Here is an 18,454-nt window from a genome sequence, read left to right as displayed (position 1 = left end):
TTGCTCTAATCTTTAGCTCAAATTCCGGAGCGTAAAACCTTAGTTAAAGTGTTTACTTTTTAGTGCAGTAGTTAGTTCAAAGCTATATGCAGGCACTACCGTTAGCGCCTAACAGTGGGATCAATGAAAAGTAAGTTATTAGCCTTTACATGCAAAATATTAAGCTGAAAAAGTACTTTATTTAGAAAATCTCACCTTTAGCTGATCCCACTGTTAGGCGCTAACGGTAGTGCCTGTATATAGCTTTGAACTAACTACTGCACTAAAAAGTAAACACTTTAACTAATGTTTTACGCTCCGGAATTTGAGCTAAAGATTAGAGCAGCAAAACTCCATTTTTACTGCACAATTGATAGTAAAAATCGTGGGCGGAGCTTCGTTTCCGCTGAATCAGCAATAATTGCTGGTCCCAGTCTAGCCTCGATCCCAGGCCGAGTTTTCGCTTTTATAACGGTTAGGCGAACAACTGGGCCTGGTACTAGTTGTCTGCGCATGCGTCAAATTTTCATTGTATATTTGTGGTCGGCAAAAATATTTAATAAATCAATAATCGAAATTTGTACACAGAAAATGCACAGAGTGAGTACACAAAAGATGCACATAGGGAGCTGCTTCACAAAGGCCTGGGGAGTTGCCAGTTGTGCTGCAGCACAATTACAGTGACCCAGGGCAACTTCAGGATGATTGAATGCCTTCAAATTACGTTTCAAAAAGATTTAGCAGGCTGCTGGACTTCTCTGATTCTAGGCCCCAACTCGTAACTCATTGCTTGAGAAAACGTAGATTCTCTTGATGTCTCTGAGCTACCCAGCAACGCTCGAATGAGCAGGTCATACTCCAGTCCTGTGTCTGTGAGTATAGGACAATATTAAAAGAAACCAAAGACGGTTAAACCCTTACCTCAAACTGTCCAGTCTCGTCCGTTAGTATAGCCAAGAGGAGCACTGTTGGGATAGCTGGATATTAGCCATTGCTCCTGTACAGAGAAGTAGACATTTTAAATACGTGTAGATCTATACATATTAAATTTCTCGGTTATAGTGTCATTGTCGACGAGCTGATGATGGCAGCACCAAGTTCTCTAGCTCACACTCTTCACTTGATCCACCATATTAATGATGAAACTATAGTCTACCTACATTCTTGCCAAACATGAACAAGACTTGATAGCATAGCCGGCCATAGGGCCCACACAAAATATCTGACCTTAACAAGCTTGACAAAGCTTTATACCTCTTCCCTTGTTGTTCAGTCTTCAGAATAAGCTTCAGAGAAGAGAGAAGCTTCAGCTAAGAGCCATTCCAAATAATGATAAAACGGGAACTGACTTCTAGTACACGATAGTACACAAATATAAATGTCACGAAAGTGAACGAGAATATCCATTCGTCAGAATCTGACGAACGACTGACGCATGCGCAGACAACTAGTACCAGGCCCAGTTGTTCGCCTAACCGTTATAAAAGCGAAAACTCGGCCTGGGATCGAGGCTAGTCCCAGTCCTGAATGTACCTGAGTTGTTCTAAGCTACAGCCATAATAGAATGTTTTGCGAGTATATCAAAGTATTTGAATTTTGCAAGTGGTAATCGCTTCGCAACAACAAATTGCAAAAATATGGCAGGTACTTCCACATTTATTAGCCAGCAAAAGTAGCAATTAACTTTATCACCTCTGTTTAGCCTACCAGTGTAGATTGTGTAGGGTGACCTCTGTGTGTTGATGTCCTGTTGTGTATATAGCTCTGATTGCTTGTTGAGATAGTATACCTGCATCAACACTGTGTGGAGATTGCAGAAACCAACGTTAGTAGGAACAACACATTAGTATGGGTAAACATGAGTTGTGTGTTTAGGGCATGTGACACTTATTGTTGTTTGTGATGAGTTGGTACTCTCTTTACTAGGATAACACATGATAAAACTGTAATATAGGTACCCGCCGCAAGGACGTAGATACTTTAGGGGTGTTTGTTGGCGCTGCATGGCTCCTACTATAATAATTTTTATGGGAGGATTATTTAATGAATTGGGGAGTTCAGCTCCCAAGGATACATGCAGTCTTGGGTAGGTAATACTGTTGTGTACACTACATAAAACGCACATTTAACACTAGCTGTTGTAATTCCTTTTGCTGTAGGTAATTTCATATGCACACGTGAGCTTGCTAAGTACTATTTTGCATTCTGACCAATGTTTATGTTTCTTTGTCTAAACAAATACTGAATAGATGTATGTCCTAGGGCACATACTATCAAAATTATGCCTGTAAGCCGCGAGGCATCAACAGTAGCATGCAGCACTTGATAACTAACTTACCAAAATCAATTTAAGCCATGCAGTGTTCAGTGCATGCACACATTATGTCATTTTCGTATCAAAATTCCATAGAACTATCCGATGTACTATGACATTATATACAACCGGTGATTGTGTGTGATGGTATTTTGCAGTAGAAACTTTAGTTGCCCGATAGTCACTATATTCAGAGTGAATGGCATAATTATAGTTGTTTGGTTATGTACAGTCTGTGTATCAACAACATGCTTATTTAGCAGTCACTGAAAGCTTATCATTATTGCCATGCAGGCTATTCCAGGGGGTGTCTGGTAGAATGTACATGCACTATCTATAATTATAGCTATAATTATAGCAGTGAGAGCAAGCAAAAAACTCCTCGTTGAGGTAACATTGTATGTATAGTTAGTGTATACACGTTTTGTACACGATGCAGCAAATGACCACTATTATATAGTTTCCTCTATAATTATGTGTCGTTAAAAACAGTCACCTAGCACATGACATATAATTAGTATATAATAGCTACACGACAATCGAAGTATGTTTGCAACAAATAATGTCAATTGCCCCTCCTCTGTCTTGAAGCCACTCCCTCACTGACGACATCGTAGGTGTGGTCCTTCTGGTCACACTTGACTGCCTCGTACGCTGGGTTAGCAGCTATGTTGGGGTCGATCTTCATTTCAGTTTGTGTACCTCCAACCACTGCATAGGTTAGGTCAGCTTGTTGTGTAGCCATGGTCACCCTATATATATGTACAAGTATTATAAGAACACATTGGTATTAAGACAACACAGGCAATGCTTATGTAGCCTCTACACAGGCTCTCCTTTTTCTGTTCTTTATCACAATCGTTCAATAAGATAAAATACTGTCTTAATCGTTCAATGAGATAAAATACGGTAGTTAATTAGAGGAATAAAGAAAGAAATAGACGTAGAGTTAGGAAAAAGGAGAGCCTGTATCGGGAAGTCGCGTGAGGGTAGAAGGGTGGTAGAAGGGTGAAAATGAGCGTGGGCATGCTGAGCTAGAGATGTTGGACTGCCCACACAGATATCTATGACTAATAAAACTTTGCCTGCAGCATGCAAGCTGGACATGGACTTGGAACTGGAAGTTTGCAAGCACTATAGCTAGCTATATACCTTAGGCTTAGCTAGATGATCTACTAGTCTAGATTGTGTGTTCAGATTCTATCAGACTATTACCTTTTCTTGTGTCTTTCTACATGCTAGTATAGATCAAGAATAGCTTAAGTTAGTCATCATTATCATATATAGCAGGTAGCTACTGCCACCAGAGCTGGCCACGCTGGTTCTCTGATCTGACTTGCAGCACAGCTTGGTGGTTGTCTCAGTACAGTCTTATTAACTCTGAATGCGTGGGAGAATACCTTACGTCACGATTGTGGGCTACATATCGCCCACGTTCATAAAAATCCTTGTGGATCACGCGATTTCCCAAACCAGGCCTTACTTTTTCTTAACTGTACGCCCATTTCTTTCTTTGCTGCCTCACTAGCACTATGTCTTTCATGGATGAACAGTGACAACAGCAAGAAAAAGTAAGGCCAGGGAACGAGGCTAATGCTTATGTTGCATTATAAGTTCCTACTTTTGTTTGTGTTCTTTCAACACAGGTGCTGATTAATGCAATCATTTTAACCGCTTGTAGGACAACAAGAACAGAAATTACTGCTAGCAGTGAAGTTGAGCTGCTATTGTTAGTAGTTGTTTCCCGAGGAGTAGAATACGTTTCCGTGAATTCAAGTGATCGCTGCTTCAGCATACATGTGCAGCTAATTTACCTTCTGAACGAGTAAGAAAGTGTGTAGATAGTGTTCTGTTCCTTAAGCGTTGATAATACTCCTTATAGTTTATACAAACAACTCCAAGCTCCACAAAGCTGTCACATTGTTGTTCAACTGGACTACAGTGCCATGTTCCATTGATTAGTTGTGTACAGTCCAGTCTGTGCTCTGGGAATGCTCCAGGAGGAAATGATTTACTTACTGCCCCAGTGCTTTCTGTTTGTGGATCATAATTCACAGCACATTATTTTATCAATCCACTGTGTTAACTTCAAAGATGTATCCCATTTGTGAACAAACAGCTCCTGCCAGTTCTTGACTGCCAGTGCAAACTGTCCTCCATTTCCTGCCGCCCACACACACACACCTCCACTCATCCCTCCTTGTCAGTAGATCCACCCACCAGTCTTATCTCTCCAACAGCAGTTGGCTGAAATTGAAAATTGTTTCAGGTGAATATTCACTCCGAAAATCATGACCAACCTGTGTTGCACGTTCGTAAACTCACAACAAAGCATGAGGTAACACAAGCGTCACTGGGTGTCACTGTGCAATTGGTTAGTCCTGGTTTTTTACAGTCACTTAAAATGAACACTTTTATTGGAGGATATTGATTTGAACAATGTGTTTGAATTTTAGTTGCCTCTAAAAGGAAGAACCACATTAATTTATTCATCCACCATACGAATAGTTGACTTACCAGAGTCACTGTAGCCCAGTTCTGTACAGGCAGCCACTGACATATCAGTATCCCACTGACTGTCTCTGGAACAGATCCTTCTCCATTCTCCATCATAACAGTACTCAAGTAAACTAAGTGTTGAATTAGATTCACGAAGTTGTCCATTGAAAAACTCTGCATTGCATAATTCAGAATGTGCAGTATATATACACACATAACTATATACCTGTTGACTGAGCTGTGGCAATAGCAGTAGTGGCAGCCAACAGCAATAAGCTTGTGACTTGCATTTTGATGTCATCACATTGCATGGCTATTAAACTTCCAAACTTTAGATTTGGCCAATTTTTTACACAGGATGTTGTTAAACCTCACATTAATTTAATTTACTACTGCATGCATGTTATTTCTATGCATGCATAAAATGAGCTTGCTATGTTGATGTTGACTGCTAATTAAAAGGTAATACATTAATTTTGTCAATCGTCAATCACCATACTATTTTCACTGAATATTCTTGTGTTCAGTTGTTATGAATGTTTCACAGTCATCAAAAGTTATAATTCAATGGTATTTCCTCTCCTCTGTCTTGAAGCCACCCCCTCACTGACGACATCGTAGGTGTGGTCCTCCTGGTCCACACTTGACTGCCTCGTATGCTGGGTTAGCAGCTATATGTTGGGGTCGATTTTCATTTCAGCTTGTGAGCTTCCAACCTTTGCGTCAGCTTGTTGTGTAGCCATGGTCATCCTAATAATATTAAGACACAAGCAATTCTTAGGATACTGTATTATTGTTTATTGTTATTGTTTTGTTATTACTTTGTTAGCCACAGCTACTTTTGTTTAAGTTTCCTCTTAAAGACAACACATGTGCTGATTAGTGCAACCATTGTAGCTGCTTGTAGGACAACAAGAACAGCAATTACGGCTAGTGAGAGAGTTGCCAGTACACCACTGCCAGCAGTACAGGTGGTGAAATTGTCAGTAAATGATGTAGTAGGCAACTGTGTAGTTTCTCGCATGTTCGTTATATTTTCATTATTACACACAACTCCAAGCTCCACAAAGCCGACACATTGTTCTTCAACTGGACTACAGTGCCATGCTCCATTGGTTTGTTGTCTACAGTCTAGTCTGTACTCTGGGAATGCTCCAGAGGGAAATGAGTTGAGTGCTGCCACCGTGCCTCCTGTAGAGATACATACAGTGCATCTAGTCTAGAGAGTAGAATATCACAAATGTGTGAGTAGTTGTACTTAAATTAATGTATCTCAAGATTGGAACATTTCTAAGAAATTGTGCTGATACCATTTTGTAGGTGAACAAATAAGCTACAAAAATATTTTCCCAGAAGTTATTGTGGAAAATCTATTTAGGTGAAAACGGGGGTGATTGTAAAAAAATGTGTGTAACATCAATTAAGATGCACCTATCAATGATATGCCCCCCCCCCCCCCACCGGGGGCAATATGGGGAAACGTGGGGGAAGTGACAACCTATTAGTGACGTATTATGGGGCGTATCAGCTGTGTACTTTCCCCCATCCCCCATCCTCCATGTTGAGTAGGCCAAAAAATGTATTATAAAGAGAACAATAACATGAATAATTATAAACAACGGTCGAGGGCGGCTACAATCGAAAGTCACTTCCCCCACCAATCCCCACCTATGGGGCGGGGCGTCAATATGTTGACCATTCCACTACATTTCCCCCATGTGCTCCCCAGGTGGGGGGGGGGGGGTGGGGGCATATCATTGATAGGTGCAATGCCGTCTATCATTTGCTCTCCTCGGATCACCAATTCAATGTATTAGAGGTGCAAGATCGTCGCAGGGTCGGACCATCACTATACCCCACAAATTTACCTGGCCACCTCAGAGACACTCTGCCACTAACTTTCTTACCAAAATTAAACCAACTCTCTTTAATTTGCTTCTACATGTCAATCTGTGCTTGCTTGCTTGAAAAAAATTATCTCCGGAACTAATTTACTCCATGGATCTTCTTCAAATCGCTCTCCAACCGAAATGGCACTAGTAATTTTGATCACTGCGGAGGATGTGTAGATATGTGAACCTTTCATAAGATAGCCAAACTATCCATAGATGTTGTGACAAAATCCTAAACCTTAGCTGGAAACCGTTGGCCTTTTCTCTCCCTAACTGATTACTCCCTACAATTTGTTTTTTAATCACCACAAACCCACCATGCACCTTATGTTGTCATGGAAACATTTTTGGTAGCTTATTCACCTACACAATGGTATCAACTTACTCAATCATAAGATATTTACATTTATTAATAAGTACAACTAGAGCACTGAAGTGCAAACCCTCGGCTGGTGACACATGATTATAAATAAACCAGAAGAGTGATATAATGCAGTGCATGTAGTGATGTATGACTGAGCTGTCTAGCATGCACAGCAACTCAGGAGCAATAAAACTAAACCGTCGGTTAACCAAACCGTCAGACTGGAGACATGCTGAGAACAGAGTTTTAGTGGTACATGAGGTGAACTAGGTCCTAGTCTAGGATCACAGCAAAGAAGCCTGGAGTCTCAGAGAAGTATGACTCTTGGATGGAGTAGGATCACAGAGTCAGCTAACAGAGCAACAAACCAGTCACAATTCTAGCTTTCTATTGTAGTGACCCTTTTCCACTGTTTTTGGTACGGGATCACTTCAGCTGTAAATACGGAAATAATAAAGGCCGCGTGTATAGTGTTAGAGCTAGCTAGCTGCCAACGTGCAAGTTCAAGCTTCTTAGTTTATGCTCGCTTTTATTCGACAACAAAGCTCTAACATCGAAATCTACTATTGTTAAAACTAATAACTTATTGTGTGAAGGCTATCCATGCTGTAAACGCAGTGCTGTGGCAGCCAGGTGAGCAGATCCTGAACTTACAAACAAACAAACAAACAGACAAACCAAACTAGAGCACTAAAGTGCAAACCCTCGGCTGGTGACATGATTATAAAGAAACCAGAAGACTGATATAATGCAGTGCATAATTATAGTGATGTTGTTATCATCATCATGCATGACTTGCACAGCAACTCAGGAGCAATAAAACTAAACCAGACTGGAGGCATGCTGAAACATTTGAGAACAGGTAGTAGTACTATAAATATATGCACTGTGGATTAGGATCACAGCAAAGAAGCATGGAGTCTCAGAGAAGTATGGCTCCAGGTCCTGCATGGATCCCAGTCAGCTAAAGCAAGCTTTCTGCTTTAGTGACCCTGTTCCAATATTGTTCCTGGTATATACAGCTTTCTACTTTAGTGACCCTGTTCCATTGTTTCTGGACCTGGTACAGGATCACTTCAGTTATAAGTAACGCATGTGCAAGTTCTGTTCAAGCTACATTTTGCTCGCTTTTATTAGACAACGAAGCTTTAACACCGAAAGCTGCCACTATTAGAAGTACTGACTTGTTGTGTGGAGGCTACCCATGCTGTAAACGCAGTGCTAGAGCATCCAGGTAAGCAGACCCAGTCACAAGCTTCTTAGCTTTTGCTCGTTTTTATTTGACAACGAAGGTTTAACATGAAATTCTGCCACTATTAAAATTAATAACTTGTTGTATGAAGGCTATCCATGCTGTAAACGCAGTGCTGTGGCATCCAGGTGAGTAGATTCACCTGTCACAAACAAACAAACAAACAAACCAAACGACTACTATAACCCGTGGCCGCCCACGCGCCTCGGGTTAACAAACAAACCAAACGACTACTATAACCCGTGGCCGCCCACGCGCCTCGGGTTAACGACTACTATACCCGTGGCCGCCCACGCGCGCCTCGGGTAACTACAGAACTACTCACATATTTGTGGATTCTACTCTCTATAGACTGGATGCATGTAGCTAAGAGCAATGTTATTGATCCTCCGTTACCTTAACAGTACTCAGATTGTGACTTGCATTATGATACTATACTAGCATGCAGTAGCAGAGTGACTATCTGAACTTCACACTATAATTATAATCTTTATTATGTTCTTGGCACAGTACATGTATCTTAATAAGTTTGATGCCTCTCAACTTACTAACTGTATATTTACAACTATAGCTCTAGCTATCATGTGACATGATTAAATGCTAATGGCTAAAATAAAAGTTCAAAGTTTTGTATGTCAATTGCCCCTCCTCTATCTTGAAACCACCCCCTCACTGACGACATCGTAGGTGTGGTCCTCCTGGTCACACTTGACTGCCTCGTATGCTGGGTTAGCAGCTATGTTGGGGTCGATCTTCATTTCAGTTTGTGAGCTTCCAACCACTGCAAATGTTAGGTCAGCTTGTTGTGTAGCCATGGTAACCCTATATTATAGAGTATTAAGACCACAAGAGCATGCAATGTTTAGGTTACTAATGTTAATACCATTATAGTTTTGTTACTTTTGTTTGCGTTTCCTCTTAAAGACAACACAGGTGCTGATTAGTGCAACCATTGTAGCCGCTTGTAGGACAACAAGAACAGCAATTACGGCTTGTGGGAGAGTTGCCAGTACACCACTACCAGCAGTAAAGGTGGTGGAATTATTAGTACATATACATCCAAGATATTCTTTGCTTTGAGGGGCACATGATGTGGTAGGCAACTGTGTAATAACTTGGATGTCTGGTTGATCTTTATAGTTCTTACAAACAACTCCAAGCTCCGCAAAGCTGTCACATTGTTCTTTGACTAGACTATAGAGCCATGCTCCATTGCTTAGTTGTGCACAGTTTAGTCTGTACTCAAGGAATGCTCCAGGAGGAAATGAGTTGGTTACTCCCACTGAGCTTCCTGTATAGAGATTTTTAATTGTATAGAGAACAATGTTATTGATCCTCTGTTACCTTCAAAGATGTATCCCATTTGTGAACAAACGGCTCCTGCCAGTTCTTGACTGCCAGTGCAAACTGTCCTCCATCGCCTGCCACCCACACACACCTCCACTCGTCCCTCTCTGTCGGTGGATCCACCCACCAGTCTTAGGGCTCCATCAGTGCAGTTAGCTGAATGCAAAATTGTTTCAAGCCGTAAAACCACTTCTGACAGTCATGACCAACCTGTGTTGCACTGTCCTGAAGTCACAAGAGAGCAGAAGCGACCACATTCGTCTGTGGGTGTCACTGTGCAATTTATTAGTCCTGATCCGTTGCAGTCACTAAATGTGACAGCTTTTATTGGATAACTTTCACACCTTGTGTGATTTACATTTATCCCTAAATAAGGATAACACTTATTCAGCCACCATTAATGATATATAGCTAACTCACGAGTGTCACTGTAGCCCAGTTGTGTACAAGCAGCCACTGTCTTATCAATGTTCCACTGGCTGTCATCATGACAGATCAATCTCCATTCTCCATAGTAACAATACTCAAGTACATTGGAATTAGATTCACGAAGTTGTCCATTGAAGCACTCTGCATTGCATGATTCAGAATGTAGTCTAATTCAGTACATATACATAGCTATACCTGGTGGCTGAGCTGTAGCAATAGCTGTAGTGGCAGCCAACAGCAATAAGCTTGTGACTTGCATATTAATAAATGTACAATGACTGCATGCACATGCAGTGCATGGTTATTCTAAACTTCCAAATGAATTTTCCACAGGATGTGCAGTGAATTTCCTGTTACTGTACAAAATTTTGGTAGTGGGCTCATGTACGTAGTCAATTACCAAAAGAATCACTATAACCCAATTGTCCGCAAGTAGCTTTTTCTATCTGATCGCTCCACTGACTTTCCAAGAAACAGATCAATCTCCATTCTCCATTGTAGCAATTCTCAAGGAGATTAGAAACAAGTCTACGAACTTGTCCATTGAAGCACTCTACATTTGCAAAGTAAACTTCTTTCTACTTAGTGTACTTATAATTATAATTATACCTTGTTGATTAGTGCCAATAGTTGAAGTGATTGACAACAGTATTCCAATGATTACTGCACGGTGAACAGTCATTATGGTCACTCTTTTCATAGTACTGTGTTTGTTACAACGTCGAGATAATTAGATATGATTAAGATAATGAAAGTTGGCTTTGTTTGGGTATAGCAATCGGTATATGTCAACAGGAAACACTATTATTATATAATTATAGTTGCTGCTATTTATGTATTCAACAATCTGAATGCTGCATACTGTCATGCACAGGGAAGGGGGGGGGGGGGGGAGGCTCTTGAAGAATGCACATCATCAGCAACAAAATAATTATTAGTTTGTTTATCCCCCCCACTTATGCATGTCTTGTACCGATCCTTGCATATATATACACATAATTAAAAAGCTGTAATTTAAAGCTTAATGCACTCAGCAGCACTGTTAACTATAATTATAACTGCAGATCAACATAATTATAATCTGCAACGTCGTGAAATTTAATACGTAGTTAGTGCACATGCATAATAACACAGTAAAACAGAGTGCTTGTGTTAGTGTGCATGTGCACTAAACTACGTATTAAATTTCACGACGTTGCCTCGACTGAAGAGTTTAAATTTCTGGTGCTCTTACTGCTAGTCTCCTATCTTATCGTCATGGCCACCACACCACCCAACATGGTTCTGATGATATGGGTGTATATACTGTACATCATGCAGTGTGGTAAAATCCATAAACAATATTTGTGGATGTGAAATTGTTTTACTGTGCTTTTAGCTAATGAATAGCTATCCATAATTATAGCATGCCTATAATTATAGCAAAATTACTATAGCAAAATTATTGCTAATTCTAATGTCCGTACTTTTATCAATATCCTCCCCCCCACATAGCTTGGCTATGGTGACCTCACTCCCTACGGACACCCCACCTCCAATACCCCCCACATCCAGTTACTAGCCGAGCAAGGTCTCGTCTTCACTCAGTTCTACACCACTAGTCCAGTGTGTAGTCCGTCTCGAGCAGCTCTGCTGACTTGGCGAATACCAGACTAGGTCCGGGATACATCCGGGGTGTTTGAACCTAACGACCTTGGAGGTAAGATAAAGGATCACGGAGATTACCTTTGTGTTATTGTTTCAAACTTATATATTCATGCAACTCATAAAGTGCATGCTGCTTCCATGATCAGTAGTTTATGTTCGTCCCTCTTGCCAAATAGAGACATTAATTTTGCTACTGTTGATTTCCCTGGCCATCCTATCAGAATAACATCCTAACCAATGTTTATTTTGCACGTCTAAACAAATACTGAATATGAATTTATACATAATAATATTATTATAATTGCCATAATTATGCAGGCTATTACGGAGGGGGGGGGGGTAAGACTACCGTCTGGTAGAATGTACACATGACCTGTACACGATGCAGCAATGTCCACTCAGAGGAGGTCCGACATGCATGCACGAATCACTACAAGTTCAGTGTATTTATGTCATTGTGGTCACGTGATAAAGTTCTAGCCAAATGCACTAAACTTGTAGTGATTCGTGCACGCATGTCGGACCTCCTCTGATGTTCACTATTACACATGTAAGATTCTCTCCTCTATATACGTGTCGTCACAATGAGCCTTCTAGTTTCTAATACTCTTGGCTAGTAAATATAAGGAGCTATACAACCTTCTAAAACAATTATTTAAAGTTAATGTCAATTGCCTCTCCTCTGTCTTGAAGCCGCCCCCTCACTGACGACATCGTAGGTATGGTCCTCCTGGTCACACTTGACTGCCTCGTACGCTGGGTTAGCAGCTATGTTGGGATCGATTTTCATTTCAGTTTGTGTACCTCCAACCACTGCATAGGATAGGTCAGCTTGTTGTGTAGCCATGGTCACCCTATATATATGTACAAGTATTAATTATAAGAACACAAGCATGCTTAGGATACTAATGTATTATAGTTTGTTACAGCTTTACTTTTGTTTGAGTTTCCTCTTAAAGACAATACATGTGCTGATTAGTGCAATCATTGTAGCCGCTTGTAGGACAACAAAAACAGCAATTACTGCTAGCAGTGAAGTTGAGCTGCCATTGTTAGTAGTTGTTTCCCAAGGAGTAGAATACGTTTCTGTGAATTAAAGTGATATTCCTGCTTCAGCATGCGCGCATAAAATCTAATTTACCTTCTGAACTAGTAGGAAAGTGTGTAGATAGTGTGCTGTTCCTTGAACGTTCATAATACTCCTCATAGTTTATACAAACAACTCCAAGCTCCACAAATCTGTCACATTGTTGTTCAACTGGACTACAGTGCCATGATCCATTGCTTAGTTGTGTGCACTCGAGGCTATACTCTGGAAATGCTCCAGGAGGAAATGTGTTACTTACTGCCACAATGCTTCCTGTTTGTGGATCTTATACAATTCACAGCACATTATTTTATCAATCTACTGTGTTACCTTCAAAGATGTATCCTATTTGTGAACAAACAGCTCCTGCCAGTTCTTGACTGCCAGTGCAAACTGTTCTCCATCGCCTACCACCCACACACACCTCCACTCGTCCCTCTCTGTCAGTAGATCCACCCACCAGTCTTATCTCTCCAAGAGCACAGTTGACTGAAATTCAAAATTGTTATACAGGTGAATATTCACTCCGAAAATCATGACTCAACCTGTGTTGCACGTTTGTAAACTCCCAACAAAGCATGGGGTAGCACAATTGTTACTAGGTGTCACTGTGCAATTGGTTAGTCCTGGTTCTTTGCAGTCACTCAGAATGAACACTTTTGGAGGATTTACTGTACACACTAATCTTATTGCAGTTATCTTTAAAACGAAAAACCACGTTAATTTATTCCCATTACGATAGTTATCTTACCAGAATCACTGTAGCCCAGTTCTGTACAAGCAGCCACTGACATATCAGTATCCCCCTGACTACCTTTGAAACAGATCCATCTCCATTCTCCATCATAACAGTACTCAAGTAAACGTGATGTTGTATTAGATTCACGAAGTTGTCCATTGAAACACTCTGCATTGCATAATTCAGAATGTGCAGTATATATACATGTAAGTATAATACACATAACTATATACCTGATGACTGAGCTGTGGCAATAGCAGTAGTAGCAACCAACAAAAATAAGCTTGTGGCTTGCATTTTGCACATTACATGGCTATGCATGGCTATTATAAACTTCCAAACTTTAGATTTGGCCAATCTTGTAGTCAGTACAGGATGTTGTTAAACCTCATGCATATATATTACCTCTGCATGTTATTCTATGCATGCATAAAATAAGCTTGCTATGTTGATGTTGACTGCTAAAGGTAATACATGTGAAAGTAATGTGAAAGTAAAACATTCTTTGTCAATCACTCCTCCTCCTGAAGCCACCTAAGTCTAATTATAGTAATTTAAAATTGAATCCATATATAGCGCGAAATTTTTTAGGGGCTTAATTTTCGCGGATTTCGTGGGTTAGAATTCTACACGAAAATTAAGTCCACGAAAATTGTTGTCTAATTAGAATTACCTGCTATCATGCAAAGATTTAAAGGCGCGGCTTTCCGGTAAGCAGTCATTCCACAAACATTGTGCAACGAATTGGCTTTTATAGAGGCCAATCCACAAAATATAAGTGCCTCAAAAATTTCGCGCTATGCGGTACTGCAGTACGTACAAAAACATACTATTTCCACCAATATTTTTTGCATTTAGTTACTATGCCAGTCAGCATAATTCAAGTATAGGATAGACTACACCTAAGAGTAGAATATGCGTCTATGTAACCTCCGCGGTTGCGGTTAGCCCGAGGCGCAAAGCCGAGGGAATCTAACCGTAACCAAGGTGGTTACTAAGACGCATATTCTACGAGTAGGTGTGGTCTATCTAACTTGGACCTCATTGCGCATGTGCGAGGCGTGGTTATAAAAAGCCAGGTTTGGTGCGTATAGCAACAGAAATTGAATTTGTGCGAGCTGGACGAGCTGGAGAGCTGTGAGAGACACCAGTTGACAGAAAAAGATAAGAAGACGGCTTCAAAACAATGAAAAAACTTAGTAAAGCTTGTGAAACGCTTCTTGAAGATACTGGAAAGAACAGACAAGTAAAAAGAACCTAGAACTATGCTAGAACTGACTGCAACACTACAAGAAGAAGAATGAAGCTCTGTGGTGGAGTGGAGGGGGTATAGAGCAGACTGGACCGGCATGGAACCTTAAAAAACTCAATAGAAAGTGTCAAGCGACTGCTAAAGTGTTTTTGATGCTTCCTGGCCCCCCTTGCCCATGCCCAACTGGAAAAAGCAATACAAAGCAACAGTGGACATGGAAAGAATGGATATTGACTGAACAAACTATTGCATTCTGTGTTTTTATAATGTTTTTGTCATCTTCTTGTCACTTTCACTAAAAATTTCATTTCAACTTTTGAGAACTTCCTGCAAATTATTTGTCACTTCCTGTAGAATATGCGTCCATTTCCTGTAGAATATGTGTCCACTTCCTGTAGAATATGCGCCCATTTCCTGTAGAATAAGTACCTTCTTGTAGATTATGCTTCCATGTAATCTACTGTTTTTAGCCAATCAGATCAATTACAGATGATGTAATGTAGTCTAATGGTATATAGACTTGCTTGCATATTGAACAATACTTGGGGCAATGAATGGCAGCATTAGCTACCCCAGCTGTTTGTGGGTTATGTACATACATGCATGTTGTTTATTTTAGCAGTCACTAATTATAGGAAGCTTATCATTATTACCATCTCTGGGTATTATGTTATATTCCGGTAGAATGTATAAATAGCAGCAAATCATGTGGTTCTCAATTTAGTTTCCTGTACATGTTCTTAACAAAAAGAGCCACTAAACAGAAAAATATAGGTTTAGCTATACAACAATTGAAGTTATGTATCTTTGCAACAATTAATTTCCTCTCCTCTGTCTTGAAGCCACGCCCTCACTGACGACATCGTAGGTGTGGTCCTCCTGGTCACACTTAACTGCCTCGTACGCTGGGTTAGCAGCTATGTTGGGGTCAATCTTCATTTCAGTTTGTGAGCTTCCAACCACTGCATAGATTAGGTCAGCTTGTTGTGTAGTCATGGTCATTCTAATAATATTAAGACACAAGCAATGCTTATAGGATACTGTATTATTTATTGTTTATTTTGTTAGCTATAGCTTTACTTTTGTTTGAGTTTCCTCTTAAAGACAACACAGGTGCTGATTAGTGCAATCATTGTAGCCGCTTGTAGGACAACAAGAACAGCAATTATGGCTAGTAAGAGAGTTGCCAGTACACCACTGCCAGCAGTACAGGTGGTGAAATTGTCAGTAAATGTTGTAGTAGGCAACGTCTGTGTAGTTTCTCGGATGTTCGTTATATCTTCATTATTACAAACAACTCCAAGCTCCACAAAGCCGACCCACTGTTCTTCAACTGGACTACAGCGCCATGCTCTATTGGTTTGTTGTCTACAGTTTAGTCTGTACTCTGGGATTGCTCCTGGAGGAAATGAGTTGAGTGCTGCCACCGTGCCTCCTGTAGATAGATATACAGTGCATCCAGTCTAGAGAGTAGAATATCACAAATGTGTGAGTAGTTGTACTTAAATGTATATCTCAAGATTGAAACATTTCTAAAAAATTGTGCTGACACCATTGTAGGTGAATAAATAAGCTACAAAAATAATTTCCCAGAAGTTATTGTGGGAAATCTATTTAGGTGGAAACGGGGGTGATTGTGTGTAACATCAATTATCTCCGGAACTAATTTATTCAAGCTTACTCCGTGTAATTTTTGGAACTTAGCCGTAAGATCTTCTTCAAATCTCTCTTCAACCGAAACGGCACTAAAAACTAGCAATTTTGATCACTGCGGAGGATGTGTAGATATGTGAACCTTTCATAAGATGCCTATAGATGTTGTGAGACAAAATCCTAAACCTTAGCTGGAAACTGTTGGTCTTTTCTCTTCCTAACTGATTACTCCCTACAATTGTTTAGCTATACTGTTTTTTTAATCACCACAAACCCACTATGCACCTTAAGTTATCATGGAAACATTTTTGATAGCTTATTACGTACACAATGGTATCAGCATGCAGATTTTTTAATCAAGATATTTAATAAGTATAACTCAGAACTACTCACATATTTGTGGTATATATTCTACTCTCTATACTGGATGCATGTAGCTAGAGTAATGTGATTGATCCTCCGTTACCTTCAAAGATGTATCCCATTTGTGAACAAACAGCTCCTGCCAGTTTTTGATTGCCAGTGTAAACTGTCCTCCATCGTCTGCCATCCACACACACTTCCACTCGTCCCTCTCTGTCAGTGGATCCACCCACCAGTCTAATAGTTCCTTTAGTGCAGTTAGCTGAAATTGTTTTAGGTAAATTCACTCTGATATAATCAAGACCAACCTGTATTGCACCCTAATTTCACAAGAGAGCATCCGGTATCACCACAGCTGTCACTGGGTGTCACCATGCACTCTGTTAGTTCCAGTCTGTTGCAGTCACTCAGAATGACTACTTTTATTGGAGGCGTATGACACGTCAGTGGTACACCTCTAGTTATTTCTAAAAATAATAAGAGCCACCTGAATTTATTCATCCACTACTATAACGACAGCTAACTTACTCTCAGAGTCACTGAAGCCCAGTTGTGTGCAAGCAGCCACTGTGATATTAGTATCCCATCGGCTGTTTGCGGAAAGGCAGAGCCATCTCCATTCTCCATTGTAACAGTACTCAAGGACATTTGAAATAGATTCACGAAGTTGTTTATTGAGGCATTCTGCATTCCATAATTCATAATGTGGTCTAATTCAGTACATAACTATATACCTTGTGGCTGAGCTGTAGCAATAGCAGTAGTAGAAACCAACAGCAATAAGCTTGTGGCTTGCATTTTGATACTAATTTAGCACATTGGCTACAGTGGCTATTATAAACTTGATTCGAATTGTACAGGATGTTGTTTAACCTCACATTGCATAATGAGCTTGCTACGTTGATGTTGACTGCTAAAGGTAGTACATGTGAAACTGAGTTGTCTATCACTCCTTCCCTCCTCCTGCATCTTCTAAACTTTCCTGCAACAAAACCATCATTATTTTCACCAGTATTGTATTCAGCTACTATGAATGTTTCCCATTATGCATGGTTATAGGTTAGATTTTCTCAATTCAGTTTCCTGTACAAAGAACCACCTAATACAGACAAGTAATAGTTGGGACACGTGCACGAGTACTACATGGGATATTGCAGCCCTCAGGCCTATATACGTCACTACTGAGCCAATATAAATGTGCGCAGAGTGAACCGTTGAACTAATGATTTCACTCGTTTTATAGGACACTTAGTTTGCAACTACTTGTGGTCGGCTGTACATACATGAAATTCTTATACCAACCACAAAAACCCCAACCTTGTGATATACAGTGGAACCCCTCTATAACGGACACCTTTGGGGAACAATGTTTTGGCCTTTAATGTTAAGAGGTTGTTTTGTACACAAACTATTCATTTGTACAAACTGTTCATTTGGGACCTGGGTGCCTGGCTGTTATATAGCAATTGGCTTTTATTCAGAGGTCCATGGTTGTTAACAGAGGTTCCACTGAACTAGAAAAGAGATGATTTCAGGTATTGCTGGGTAGGTGGGTGGACTAACCACTATATCAATATCCAGATACTGGCACAGTTCACCGTATGCAGATAATTATTGGTACACTGTTTCCTTTGATC

At 40.2% G+C, this 18,454-nt stretch overlaps 2 protein-coding genes and 1 long non-coding RNA gene across 9 annotated transcripts; all 3 read right to left on the bottom strand.

Moving 5' to 3' along the window:
- Positions 1-515: 515 nt before the first annotated feature.
- Positions 516-1,491, bottom strand: LOC135343739 (uncharacterized). Its single transcript, XR_010397226.1, has 2 exons — positions 901-1,491; positions 516-849 (listed from the first exon to the last, which is right to left on the bottom strand). It is a non-coding gene; the product is annotated as an uncharacterized LOC135343739 (long non-coding RNA).
- A 1,323-nt stretch (positions 1,492-2,814) lies between these two features.
- On the bottom strand, positions 2,815-17,690 carry LOC135344059 (scavenger receptor cysteine-rich domain superfamily protein-like). Of its 5 annotated transcripts, XM_064541141.1 has the most exons (7): positions 13,783-13,938; positions 13,562-13,717; positions 13,356-13,509; positions 13,141-13,299; positions 12,865-13,083; positions 12,659-12,809; positions 12,254-12,577 (listed from the first exon to the last, which is right to left on the bottom strand). In XM_064541141.1, exons 2-7 carry the CDS (start codon positions 13,706-13,708, stop codon positions 12,391-12,393), a joined length of 1,017 nt encoding a protein of 338 aa, XP_064397211.1. In that variant the 5' UTR covers positions 13,709-13,717; positions 13,783-13,938; the 3' UTR covers positions 12,254-12,390. The 5 variants fall into 5 exon arrangements, with proteins under 5 accessions (XP_064397209.1, XP_064397211.1, XP_064397208.1 ...); XM_064541139.1 differs by lacking the exons at positions 12,254-12,577; positions 12,659-12,809; positions 12,865-13,083; ... (2 more) ...; positions 13,562-13,717; positions 13,783-13,938 and adding exons at positions 2,815-3,045; positions 15,882-16,236; positions 16,921-17,079; ... (1 more) ...; positions 17,346-17,501; positions 17,552-17,690; XM_064541138.1 differs by lacking the exons at positions 12,659-12,809; positions 12,865-13,083; positions 13,141-13,299; ... (1 more) ...; positions 13,562-13,717; positions 13,783-13,938 and adding exons at positions 15,882-16,236; positions 16,921-17,079; positions 17,126-17,284; positions 17,346-17,501; positions 17,552-17,690.
- On the bottom strand, positions 8,799-10,817 carry LOC135344055 (scavenger receptor cysteine-rich domain superfamily protein-like). 3 transcript variants are annotated; one of them, XM_064541134.1, is made up of 7 exons: positions 10,686-10,817; positions 10,272-10,629; positions 10,068-10,217; positions 9,858-10,013; positions 9,645-9,803; positions 9,184-9,591; positions 8,799-9,122 (listed from the first exon to the last, which is right to left on the bottom strand). In XM_064541134.1, the coding sequence occupies exons 2-6, from the start codon at positions 10,333-10,335 to the stop codon at positions 9,197-9,199; spliced, it is 924 nt and encodes a 307-aa protein (XP_064397204.1). In that variant the 5' UTR covers positions 10,336-10,629; positions 10,686-10,817; the 3' UTR covers positions 8,799-9,122; positions 9,184-9,196. The 3 variants fall into 3 exon arrangements, with proteins under 3 accessions (XP_064397204.1, XP_064397202.1, XP_064397203.1); XM_064541132.1 differs by having other exon boundaries at positions 9,201-9,591; XM_064541133.1 differs by having other exon boundaries at positions 8,799-9,081; positions 9,201-9,591.
- Positions 17,691-18,454: the final 764 nt, after the last annotated feature.

This window comes from Halichondria panicea, chromosome 11 (assembly GCF_963675165.1).
Source record: "Halichondria panicea chromosome 11, odHalPani1.1, whole genome shotgun sequence".
Taxonomy (NCBI): Eukaryota; Metazoa; Porifera; class Demospongiae; order Suberitida; family Halichondriidae; genus Halichondria; species Halichondria panicea.
Note: the sequence above shows the minus strand (reverse complement) of the source record. Positions and strands in the feature narration are given on the sequence as shown.